Genomic DNA, 13,526 nt, shown 5'->3' with positions numbered 1-13,526 from the left:
GGTAACTTAGAATGATTTGCATGCATTCTCTAATTGGTAAAGCAATCAAATTCAATTTGTACACTTCGCCAAAGGTAGCATTCTGGAGTTAATTGGCAAAAGGTTGCTTTCAACAATTAAGAGAGAATACTTTTCCTTTACTTTTGATTAGAATACTTTTAAGTTGGTTGAGGGGTGAATTCATAATAATTGGGAGCCTTGTAAATTATTAGAATAGATGCCACTTGCATTGCTTTAATTTCACTTAATTTTATTCTTTCCAAGATCTGGCTTCAAATCAAGTGGCAGCTTGGAATTAGTAATTTCTACCTCTCCCCTTTATAATGTTTTTTTCTTAACAAAACTTAATAATAACAGAGTTGGAAGGGACATTGAAGCTCTTGTAGTCCAACCTCCTACATAAGCAGGGGAATTTACACCATTTCAGACAAATGGCTTACCAATTTTTTCTTAAAAACCTCAGCTGATGGAGCTTTCACAACTTCTGAAATTAAGGTGTTCCAGTAATTAATAGTTCTCACTGTCAGGAAATTTCTCCATAGTTCTAGGTTGCTTCTCTCCTTGCTTAGTTTCCATCCATTGCTTCTTGTCCTGCCCTCAGGTGCTTTGGAGAACAGGTTGAAACCCCCCTTTCTTTGTGGCAGCACCTCAAATATTGGAACACTGCTATCATGTCTCCCCTAGTCCTTCTTTTCATCAAACTAGACATACCCAGTTCCTGCAACCGTTCTTCATATGTTTTAGTGTCCAGCCCTTAATCATCTTTGTTGCTCTTCTCTGCACTCTTTCAGAATGCACTCTTTTCTTTCTTTTCTTCTCTGCACCCTTTTCTTTCTTCTCTTTCATTCTTTTCTTTCTCACTGTCTATTTCATCTTACATTTATTCATTTTTACAGGCCAAATTTAACCAACTATAATGCTGCTGCTAATGTCTTCTGCTCCTCCAAGTCAGTCTTGTGCAGTACATATTGGGGTGAGAGGGTGGGGCATGTGTAAGGATGCCAGAATCATAAAAAGTGCACCGTGTCCTTATGATACAAATTGTGTCCTTTCATCCTTGTGTTGCAACATTGCATTCAAGTACATAACAGAGAAGATTTTGCATCACCAAGTGGAGCATTGCATCATATCAAACATTTAATTTCTTAGTCCCCCTTGCCTTCCTTCCCCCAATATCTATGGTACGTTCTGTATGTAAATGTAAACATTTAAAATCTAAAAACTCATCAAAGATGACTATTACTTTCAAATGTTGAGCCAAAGGATGTTCAGCATATTTTCATGTATCTTTTCCTGGAGAAACAACCACCATCATTAGATCTTATGAAAGTAGGATTTTATTTATGCATTTATGCTTGTTTATACATTTTTTTTATACACCCAACTGCAAACGGTTTTGGGTGGCTTACAAATAAAAGTAAACACCCAAACACAAAGAACAGCCCTGGAAACAAAACCAAATAAAATCTATTCACTTCTTGTTGCACTCTACAGCTTTATTCACGGGGGAAGAGGCATTTTCCTAGGCCCATTCTGACTAATGGAAAGAACACAGAATCGCAAGGAAAACTGTGTAGTCCAATTCTTGTATTAGCATATATTCTCCCTTCTCTGGAGAATATGCAATAAGGATTTGGTTTTTATGGCTGCCAGCACTCCAGAAATTATGCTGGAAAAAAACAGTGTATCCAACTCTCCTGTAATATTTGCATGAATCATGTTAATAATTGCCATGTGCTGTTTTTAATATTTATAGCACGATTAATTAAGCTATTTGAGAACTTATGTTTCACATTTATATAACACTGTAAGGTGCTTTACAGGGCTGAATTCTATCATCCCTAAAATGAACTTATAAGCAGTAATATTACCTCATATTTCAGGGGCCATTTAAGGCACAGACTGCTTATCAAGTTAATTGCCATTAGAAGACTTGAACCAAGTGCCTTTGATGTAGATCTTAAATGTCTCTCAGGCTATGTCAACCTATAAATATATTAATCTATTTAACAATAAAACTGCAATGGCATACATGAAAATTAAATCTACATAATTGAAATAATCCCGAATGATGAATGAATGTTGTGCTCTATTTTTAATATTATGTATTGTCTTATGTTTTTTGTCTTTTTACCCCCTTCCCCGTGTTTTGTAAGCCGCCCTGAGTCCCCTCAGGGAAAAGGGCGGCCTATAAATTATAATAAACATTCTAAACATTCTAAAAACCCTGAATTTTTTTTAATACTAGCTGATAACCCGGTGTTGCCCAGGTATTTATTTATAGGGGGAAAATGTCCGGACCAAACATAATTTCTAATGTTGGATTTTCCTCCTTATTAGAGGGAGCCGCCTTGTGGAGTACTGTAAAGCCGTTACCCTGGCAACTCCACTGTGCTGTACAGTAGAAGCTATTTTAAGGCACAAAAGGATGTATCAACAGAACACACACCCTGAGGGGTGTTAGGAGTGTCTTACCCCCACAGTATTTTTTTCCAGAGAGTAGGTCATCTGTGTACCAAGTTTGGTTGAAATTGCTCGAGGTATTCCAGAGTTATGCTGAAACATACACGCGCACACAGACACATACACACAGAAACACACACACATCCGTTTATATATAGATAGATCATCAACTGTATCTCCATTAGAATAAAACTTTTCACAAACAACATTTGAGTATTTATTTATGTGATTAAAATATCCCAAAGTTTGAACTTTTAAAAAATGTATTTGTGTTTTATTTTTGTCCTCATAACTGCTCCTTGTGTTCAGAATTTATTTTTATGTTTTAATTGCTTGCCACAGTTTTTAATAGAATATTGTAATAGAGTGTATAATATCCAGGCTTCCCTAGTCACTCAAATGGTCTTTCAATCAAAATCCATCCTAGTAATTCTAGGTTTTTTTAGCAGAATCAACCCTATTTTTCTATAAACGTCTGCTAGGAATCTTGGAGTAATTAATGGTTTATACATGCAAGGCAATTGCCAAGATTATCATTACAGACTATTTTGAAAAAGAAGCACTATATTTGACTACTGAAATGCAAGCCCCATTAAATTCAATGATGCTTACTGTCATAAAAATACAGTGTACGCAACTTTAATCTTGGTAATCAAGTAGAGTACAACACAATTCCCTATCCGGCTCTGAAACTTTAACTCTAAAAGAATATTCCTGAATAGTCATCTAGGGGATCTCATTCTTAAGTGGCTTTTCTGAGAACACGATCTAGTTCATTACATTACTTCACTTTTCATATAGTTAAGATAACAGGTAATCCTTGCTTAATGATGGCAATTGGGACTGGAATTTCTGTCACTAAGCAAAGCAGTTGCAAAATTCAATGTCACTTGACTGTTGCTTAGCGATGGCAGTTCTGGCATTTTTAAGTTGCTGTTATTAAGCAAATTTCACAGCTTTATTAAACCTGACATTACGCTGTCACCATTTGCGACCTCCTACTGGCTTCCTCATTGACTTTGTTGGTGATCACATAACTGCAAGATGCTGCAACATAGAACTGCAAGCTGGTTGCCATGAGCCCAGATCAGTGACGTGTGGTGAGGTTTACGGCTGGTGAAGCAGTCCTCTCCCCCAACACCCCACTGACTAAAGCACTTTCTTTCACCTGCCTGTGCTCGCGGCAGAGCTCAGGTGTGCTGCCGCGAGCTCAGGCGGGCGAAAGAAAGTACTTTAGTCAGTGGGGTGTCACGGGAGAGGAGGGAATGCCTGAGCATTGCATTTATTAAAGAAAAAAGAAAAAAAGGAAATTTGAAGGAAAAGAGGGAGCGTGGGGTGGGGGTGGGGGGCATCAGAAACGGAGAAAGAGAGAAGGAAGAGGGAGCGTGACGCTGCAGCTTTAAACAGAATGACAGAGTTGAAGCCTCTAAAAATGCGCCCTCTACTATGAGGCAGGAGAACTACGTGCCTCAACTACCTCAGGATTTTTTAGGCTTTTAACCCTCACTTAACTCTGCTCGAGCACCTAAAAGGTCAGACTAGAAGAGGCATGCAGTTCTCCTGCCTCTTAGTAGAGGTTGCTTTTTTAGAGGCTTTTTTTAACAGGCAGTCATTCACGGTGTGGCAGCAGCTAGTTATCCTAACCTCAGCACTCGACTTTTCCCATTTACATTTTTTTTTCCTTTTCATGATTGACAGTGGTGAGGCTGTGCCTCCCCTGCCTCCTCTGACTGCATGTCACTGGCCCAGATCATGTTCGCATAACTACAGAAATTCTGTGACAGCTGCAACAAGAAGAACCAGTTATATATACTACTTGTTGAGCGCTGTCATAAATTCAAATGGTCAGTAAATGAGTGGTTATTACATGAGGACTATCTGTACATAATACAGGTTAGGAAACAACATACAGATTCCCTACTGCTGATCTGTCACCTGAGGTCAAAGCCGAAATCTTTCTTGTGTGCATTCACAATCATTGAAATGGCTAGACAATGAATGAAATGGGAGTTGCCAGGTTTGAAACAAAATATGTGTTTTCGATATGCTTTCCATGTCTGTGCTAACTTTTTCTCTTAAGCATTAGCTGTTATTTTACCAACAGGACCTCTCTCTTCCAGGTATTTTCATACACCGCCGACAAGGAAATTCGCACAGATGATTTATGTATGGATGTCTCTAGGCTCAATGGGCCTGTAATTATGCTGAAGTGCCATCACATGAGAGGAAATCAACTTTGGGAATACGATGCAGAGGTATTTATTCAAACAGAGAAATGAAGCATATTTGAACAATATTATTGCTTGCCGGCAGCTAACAAAGAAAAGGCTAAAGCAGTCATTCTCTACTTTGCTGACTTTAAGATCTGCATGTTGGTATATCCAGTGTGTTGGCTGTGGAATTCTGGGAATGGAAGCCCACAGATCTTAAAAGTTGCCAATGTTGAGAAAGTTCTTTATCAGGTTGGTAAATTTGTTAGGAAATGTTTTCACCGTTGTTTTTTCCTTCTTTATTTTCAGATACATTGGGGGGTGCAGGTGCTAACTTTGCATCTCTTTCCCTTATAACCTCGTCTCTCATGTGAATGATTATTCCTTCTACCACAGTAACCTCTTCTAAACCTGAGATCTCCGTATAATGGAGCCTAAAGGCAGTGAATCACATTTGTTAGGTTATTCAGACCATTATTCAGAGCATGAGCCACGGTGGCACAGTGGTTAGAGTGCAGTACTGCAGGCTACTTCAGCTGACTGCAATTTGGCAGTTCAAATCTCACCAGGTTCAAGGTTGACTAGGCCTTCCATCCTTCCGAGATGGGTAAAATGAGGACTCAGGTTGTTGGGGGCAAAATGCTGACTCTGTAAACTGCTTAGAGAGAGCTGTAAAAGCCCTGTAAAGTGGTATATAAGTCTAATTGCTATTGCTATTAAAGAGGGTCTTCACAACATGTGGGAGCATAACAAGTAACCCCTGTTTTCTTTTAGAAGGCATCTACAGCTGCTTCAAAACATGCTTCCCTCAGAATATGGGTGCCTGAAATGACTTCTTTCAGGGACTCTTTTTAGCCATTTCCCCACTTCCTTACACAAGATGATTGCACAGGTTTTAAAGAATGTAAATAAGCTGTCACCATTCCTATTCCTCTGATCTGAAGTGAGAGAGTTTATAAGGTTATAAAGTATTGACATGCTTGGAAATCAAACAATTCAGTCTGCTTTCCTTCTTTCCTTCGCTACCTCTTAGGCCTAGCATGGTAAACATTCTTGTGGAAAGTATATGCACAAATCTGAATCAGCCTTAGAGTCTTATAAATAAGTAAAAATTATTGACAAAAAGATAAAGCTAGCATACAAAAGAAAGTAGTGAGGCACACAGTTATGAAAGTGTATTAATTTCTGCAGCAGAAAGTTACTATAGTTAGGTCTATGTACTGAGGTAGACTATTCTAGCAAGGATCTGGATTAGATGGACCAGCGAGTCAGAGGTGGGTTGCCAATTTTTCTACTACCAGTTTGGGCCGCTCTGGCGCACACCACTTCTGCGCATGCGCAGAAGCATCCGGGTGGGTGGAGCCTCCCACCGCTGCTACTAATGGCTCACCCGATCCAGGGCGAACCGGGAGCAACCAAACTTTGAAGTGAGTTCATCTTGAAGACCCATCATAGAACATCCTACAAAGGAGATTAAGCTAGATTTTTTCTTTCGATGGGTAGGTTGTATTAACAGCTCTCCCCTCTTCTGAGCAGTTGGCAACAGCAGAAATAAACCAAAGGGTAAACAATCGAATAAATTATGTCAACATTTAACTACATAGCTGGGTGATGAAGAAACTAGTTGTTAGACTTTCTTCTATATTTGCAGAAGGACACCGCTTGACACTGAACTTAATGAAACAGAGCAGCTGTTGCAGCCAACCTAGAGTTAATTTCAGATATGACAGATGGGTCTTCATCACACTGGGATTATACTTTCAAGTTCATGTGGAAAATATATTCCTATCTACTGTAATTTTGAACCTTACAATTTATGCAGTGATCTGTTTCCCAATAAACCAGCAATATTTATTATTTCAAGGAAGTTTTCATTATCTGGGAATGATATGCTGCATAATAAAACATGCATTCCCATAAAATATTGTGACTAGGTTCATAATTCTTCACCCATAAATACTAAGCCAGCAGGATGTTTGGGATGCAAAACATACATTATGCAATTTCATTACTGCAAGAAGACATGTTATAAATATATGAGATACCGTCAGACTGTTGCAGCGTTGACAAAGAAAGAACAGTCCATGCCATTTCACTGACAAATATTTAGCTGTAGTTTTATGGGAAAATATTTAAGAATCAGATGCACTTGCTGAAGGAGAAAAACTTTATATGATACATATGTGTATTACTTTTCTACTTTGATATACAGGTTTTTGCTGTTATTACTGATTCATTACTATATTAAAATTCATAAGATTTTATATATGTTTTTTTAATCAAATGACAGTTTTATAATATTTGTACAATTCAGTATTGAAATAACCACTATTTTAATAGTTTGAAACTATGTTTATAAGGAGATAAATAGTTCGTAGAAAATGTTTCCATGTGGCAGATTTGAAAATAAATTTCATCAGTTTTTTTTTTGAAGCTACGTCTTAGAAGCTTATAAAAAGTCACGATTGCAAAATCAGAATTAGCCATTAGATGGAGCCAGCAAAAAGGAAATATTTTGTAGTTCTATGACAAGAAACACATAGAAAAGGCAATTTACCTGAGGAATCATTTTGTTGTAGTGCTAGCTTACCAAATTGAATTAAGAAAGAGGGAGAAAACCTCACACAATTCCAAATGTATAATAGTAGTGTAAAAATGTATTTTTATTGTGTTATTATTGTGATTTACAAATAGTGATTTGATTTAAGGTATTTTAGTTTTTATAAATTGTAAAAGGAAATGATTATTTCACTATTTATAAGGATTAATAGAATTTTATTTAATGTCAGTATAACCTCAAAGTCTCTTTACTCTTGGTATTCTAGATGTTTTTTCTTCAGTAAGAATTCACTGAGTAGTGAAAACAGAGAAGTACTGAGGCAACCCAGCCACCTTAAGAAACTCATCTTAAATTATGCAGAAGTGAACCTAGAGAATCCCAGGAACAATGGCATTATCAAATGACACAGTTGATACCCTAGCGCAGGGCTGTCAAACTCGTGACCCGTGGCCTGGATGTATCACATGCTGGCCATGCTCACGCCCAGTTTAGTGAAGGGAAGAAAGTCCCGATACGTCATGTGGTGATATCATGAAGATACGAGTTTGACACGCCTGCCCTAGCGCATTGTAGCTGACTAATATACAGTAACTCTGTATTCTTAAAAACTCAGTATTCTTAAAAATGGTGCAAAAATATTTTTCTAAGATTTTTTTTCTAAAAATCTTGTAATATTCATTTATGCCTCTTGGATTGAGAAATTAAGAAGCAAAAGGAGCCAGTAACAGGACTTCTATAACAGTATTTCTCACTTATTCAACCAAGTGTTTCTGTCTTTGTGCGTGTTTATACGTGTAGCTTTGACTTCTGGGGACTGCCTGGATTAGTTCCTGTAGTTTTCTTAGCAAAGTTTTCAGAAATTGCTGAGGATTGACTGGCCCAAGGTCACCCAGCTGTCTTTGTGTCTAAGTGGGAGTAGAATTCTCAGTCTCCTAGTTTCTAGCCCGGTGCCTTAACCACTACAGTATACTATTAGGAAGCATCTATTTCACTGATGGCGAACACTTTTCTGCTCGGGTGCTATCGCACATGTGCATGCCCACATTCATAATGCAGTGACCTCCCCCCATGCATGCGTGCACAAACCCTCCACGTCCCCCCCATCCATGTGCACAGGCCTCACTGAAGCCTCCATCAGCTCAGCAATGGAGCCATGTAAGCAAGTCTCCACTTCCCAGGGACCCCAAGCCCGATAACTTAAACCAGGCCTTGAGGGCCTTCCAGAATGTCAAAAGGGGTGGAGCTAATCTAATTCCAGGAGGAAGACTATTTCATAAAATGGACACTATGAGAATGAAGGCCCATTTCCTAGAACCCCCAAAATGTAGATCCTTAGTGATAGTAACTGCAGCGTGCCTTCTCTGCCAGATCAAACAAGGTGGGCTGGTAGTTCAGTCTATGATATGAATGGCTTTAAATGTCAAACCCAATATTTTGATTGAGACTAGGAAGCAAACTGGCAATTAGTGCAGCTTGTGGAGCAGAAATGTAATATACTGTACAGTGCTATTGCATTCTGTGTCCGCTGAAATATCTAGGCAGCCCCATTTAAAAATCCCCAATCTTCTTCCCCTAATTCCATTATTTCCTGAACGGGGAAAATATAGATATCATGTAGATAGAGTACATTAGAATCTGTTTCTTTTTTTTAAAGGGTGAGGGGCTTTGGGGGGGATGTCATGTGAAAATTTTGGTGGTAGCGATGATGATGATGACTGTGATGTAGTTTTTGTGAAGACTGGAGGATTTCATCACTTTCGGTTTTTATCTTCCTTCTCTCTCCTCCTCCATGTCCCACATGCAGTATTTACAACAGTGAACGAAGGTGATTTGTCCCCTAGTCCAAACCTTTCAATGATTGCCTAGCCCAAATTTCCCCAAATCAGACCATTAAAGGCATATATGAAAAGGTTGCTCATGCCTTTTTTCCTTTTTGTATTTCTATTTTGGAAGCTGATAATATAAAGAACACAAGACAGCATTTGGACATATGGAGGTTTGGTTCCTCCCTCAGGATAACACTGTCATGGTTAGTGGGGAGCTGAACAGTTGGCTCTCTTAATATCTCTTTTAACCCTAGTTAGACTGCTCTGTAGGCTGCTTTGTGCTTATGGGCATTTAGTAGTATAGAAGCCTAAGTAAATAAATAAATAAAGGAGAGATGCTCACCAAGACTTATACATAAAAAGTCCCAACATCTTGCACATGAAAAACCACAAAGAAATCATATTACCCTTGGTACCCGTATTTCAGAAATATAGAATTCTAAAATGAAATTTATGCATTTCCCCCTCTTACGCCATTTTTATATTTGATTTTAGATCTTGTGTTGTGAAATACCACTTAACATCTAATTAATCAAGAACTTCCATTAATGTCCCTGCAGTGACAATAGAAAGCTTAACATTTTGAAAGTTTTGTCTATCTATCCATCCATCCATCTAATCTATCATCACAATTTCTTGGGTTGCTCTTAATTCAGAGCCAATATATTATTTCAGAAATGATAGTCCTGTGGTGTCAAGCAGCATCTTTTCATAGTTTTGTAAACAGCTGAGTTTTGAACAGATGTTTCCTTGTCATACCAACTTAAGGAGAAAACTCTGAATATATGAATTGATACAGCTGTGATACAGCTTTGATAAATTACGTTCCTCTTGTAACTTTGCATCTACTATTTCAGTATGTTGTTTGTGGTATCCTGCTGTTGTTGCGTTATTCTTTATGAGCCTTTTAGAGTTTTACCAAGCTGTTTTCAACAAGGGAACATGCAGGATTTATAACCAAAGTACAGATTTCCAAATCTTTATGTATGAAATGCATAGCTTGATTTTTAACTCTTAAATGTACTAGTTTGGTATACACTGCATGGGTATATTTGATTTTATGAACCTTATTATTTATTTATAAATCTTATTAGCTGCCCACCTTACCAGACATTAAAACCAAGGGCACTTGGGGAGGGGTGGGGAGTGGGATCTGTTATTACTCTATCAACCATCTCCATTGCGCTGTTCCTCTACTGGGGCCCCAAGCCAACTGGCAGAGCCAGGTCTTTAAGCCATTATGGCAAGATAGGGTTGCAGCCACCTATGCCGGCACGAGTAGTACGGACCAATCCCAGTGGGGTGAGACAATTCCTCAAGTAACCTGGACCTATGCCATGCCTTAAAGATAATCACCTTGAATTGCAATCTTTTGCCAAATTATTAGCAATCTTTTGCCGTGTGTGTGTGTGTGTGTGTGTGTGTGTGAGTGAGAGAGAGAGAGAGAGAGAGAGAATGAGAATGAGAATGAGAATGAGAATGAGAATGAATGCCTTCATATTAGTTTATTTATTTCTGATGATTTGCCTGGCTGAGTTTTCTCGGCCAGGTTTTTCCATAGTAGTTCTCCCTTGTCTGCTTCCTAGAACTAAGAGAGAATGACTGGCCCAAGATGATCCAGCTGGCTTTGTGCCTAAGGTAGCACCAGAATTCATGGTCTCCTAGCTTCTAGCCTGGCATTTTCACCACAACACCAACTGGTTCTCAGTTATTCAAATGGAGGAAGACTATTGCTTTTATGGAAAAAATCTGTCTGGACATATGCTTTGACCTTTTTTGAACTACCTACCAAGATTTAGACGCTAGAAGTATTTGGTTGACTCTCTGTATCATGATGCCTGGGGATGACATAGGCAGTTGGAAGAAACATAATGCTTCCTATATATTTTCCTGGGTCATAGTTTGACTGTATATTGCCATTCCTTTGCTTTTGTTAGCATGCAGGTAAATGGGAATACAACTTTGAGGTAAGCATTTTGAAACTAGTAATCCCTGTGATTGATTTTAGTTTAGGATTTCACTTGTGTACTGCTTTTGTGATATATCTGACCTTTGTTTAGATGTAGACTATTTTATAAGAATAGATTCTCCATTTCCTGTTACATGTAGCATGATGCTAATGCTGATAGTTGAAGATAATTGTCTTCTAGTGTGTTACATTTTTGTAGAGAATAGAAAAGGAGGGATACATGATACAGATGCGTAGATAAAAGGAGAAAATATCATTTCTCAAAATATTTGCGAATTGTCCTTTCTTTAAAAAAAATACTCAGAAATGTATTCATTGTGAATAGTCACACCAACAAAAAGTTCATTTCTGTTTTTTTCCTGCACCTGCAAAATGAATGGAATGATCCAATTGCATTTGGTATTGCATAATAAATCTTTCATGAGGCACATTATATCAGAACATTTGGGATATGTATTTATGAGAATCAAATTCATCAGAGCACTACATTTGCAAAGAAATGGAGATGAGGACTAGAGAACACAGGGAGATGGGAAACCGATATGTGTTTTCCATTGGCAATATGCGGGGTCTTTTAATTTAATTCTCATAGTGCTTACAAACAATGTTTTGTGCTTTTCCTGAAACCTATTCCGATATAGAGTCATTGTTATTTTGAGTGACCAGCTGCTACTTCCATTAGACAGCAATAATCCTTGTGAGGCACGCTGTGACAGGTTCAATTAGCTGGTTCCAACCAACCTTTTTACATTATTTTGATAATTGAAAAGGTTTCTGCTGTATAGATTAAATGTTGTTATAAAATGTTTTTGGTGTATTAATATATTTTAAAGTTACAGATATCAGTCCATTAAGGTTTTGGTAAATTGGTTCACGATTCAGAACTGTTTACGTTTGATAAGACTCGTTTTTATTTGTAAACTGAAAGATTAATCATTTCACAGGGTTCATTGTTTTCCTCTAAATTGGCAGGACTGAATGAAAGCTAATAATAGGAATTTGCATGGATTTGAGATAAGTTTAGCTGCACTGCATGCAGATAAATTCCCTGTAGTCAGAACTTTTGAATATATTCCCTTTTAATTGAAAATGTTTTGCAATGACATTCTTACTTTTTTCATGCATAACTGTTCAATTTGCTCACTATGTGTTTAATAAATATTGATATTCAAGACTACTAAATCTTCATTTTTTTCCATTCTGCATTTACTTTCTATTAGTAGAAAACAGAAGGGAAATGGTTATGCATCTGAGATGCATAATGAAAATTGATATTCCAGTTGCTCACTCATAGTGAGCAATTTTTAGTTGTTCTCCATGCTAGTACACTCTAATTACCAAAATTAAATAAGAGGAATAGATCTTCCTTCAAAAATAAAGACTAAGCCAACCTACACTGTACGTTAGAATATTGATAATAAATAGGAGTGATCTACATATACAGTGAAATACAAATATAGTGTAAAAGCATAGAGATGGAGACATTTTTGACCATTACAGCAACCCAATGTTTTATTGATGATAAGATCTGTTTTTATACTTTGAAATTATATACATACATACCAGTAGTGGATTGCAGGCGGTACACCCTGGTACAGGCATACCAGAGCCTGTACCAGGTGCTCCAGAGCACCCGTCACCGTTCCGATACAATGCTCAAGAGGACCCACCCGCCCGCCTGAGCTCCTTACCTGTCTTTTAAGGCGCAAGCGCATGGCGCATACAGCATCTGTGCAACACTCCGTGGAGCAGCTGGAATGTTGTGGAGGCGCTAAGACACATGCGCGCACTGCGCACATCCATGTGGATACCGCCAGGCCTGTTCCAACCATATCGGTTGGAATGGGATCCAGAACCCACCACACACATACATACATACATACATACATACATACATACATACATACATACATACATTCTTCAATTTATGAATTGAGTCTAACATTTCCATTGCTAAGCAAGATAATTGTTTAGTGATTTTTGCCCCGTTTTATGACCTTTCTTGCCATAGTTGTTAAGTGAATCACTGGAGTTGTTAAGTTAATAACATGGTTGTTAAGTGAATCTGGCTTCCCTGTTGACTTTGCTTGTCAGAAAGTCACAAAAGGGGGTCACAAAACAAGATTTTGATCACGTGACCATGGGGATGCTGCAATGGTCGTAAGTGTGAAAAATGGTCAAGTCACTTTTTTCAGTGCCATTGTAAATTTGAATGGTTACTAAATGAATGTTGTAGGTCGAGATCTAATTATATCAACTACTTAAAAAGCTGTGCCATTGCCCAAATGTAAGACAGAGTGAAGGAAGCTCATCAGCAGCAGTTTTATTTTAGGGTAAAGGCCTAGTTGAAGTGTCTCCAGATAACCAGTGCGATCGCTCTTTTTCAAATTTGTAAAAAGTCCTTCTTTTCATTCAACTAGACATACCCAATTCCTGCAATCCTTCTTTATATTTTTTAGTCTCCACTCCCCTAATAATCTTTGTTGCTCTTCTTTGCA

At 38.0% G+C, this 13,526-nt stretch overlaps 1 protein-coding gene across 2 annotated transcripts in view; it reads left to right on the top strand.

Moving 5' to 3' along the window:
- GALNT13 (polypeptide N-acetylgalactosaminyltransferase 13) overlaps window positions 1-13,526 on the top strand; it is a 230,149-nt gene that overhangs the window by 203,575 nt on the left and 13,048 nt on the right. For both annotated transcript variants that reach the window (XM_032217135.1, XM_032217127.1), the window contains exon 11: window positions 4,584-4,718. In XM_032217135.1, the coding sequence (XP_032073026.1) occupies window positions 4,584-4,718 (135 nt within the window). The remainder of the gene's footprint in view (window positions 1-4,583; window positions 4,719-13,526) is intronic.

The sequence above is a fragment of the Thamnophis elegans genome, chromosome 1 (genome assembly GCF_009769535.1).
Source record: "Thamnophis elegans isolate rThaEle1 chromosome 1, rThaEle1.pri, whole genome shotgun sequence".
NCBI lineage: Eukaryota > Metazoa > Chordata > Lepidosauria > Squamata > Colubridae > Thamnophis > Thamnophis elegans.
The sequence above is the reverse complement of the archived record's forward strand: the minus strand, read 5'-3'. Positions and strand labels throughout refer to the sequence as shown.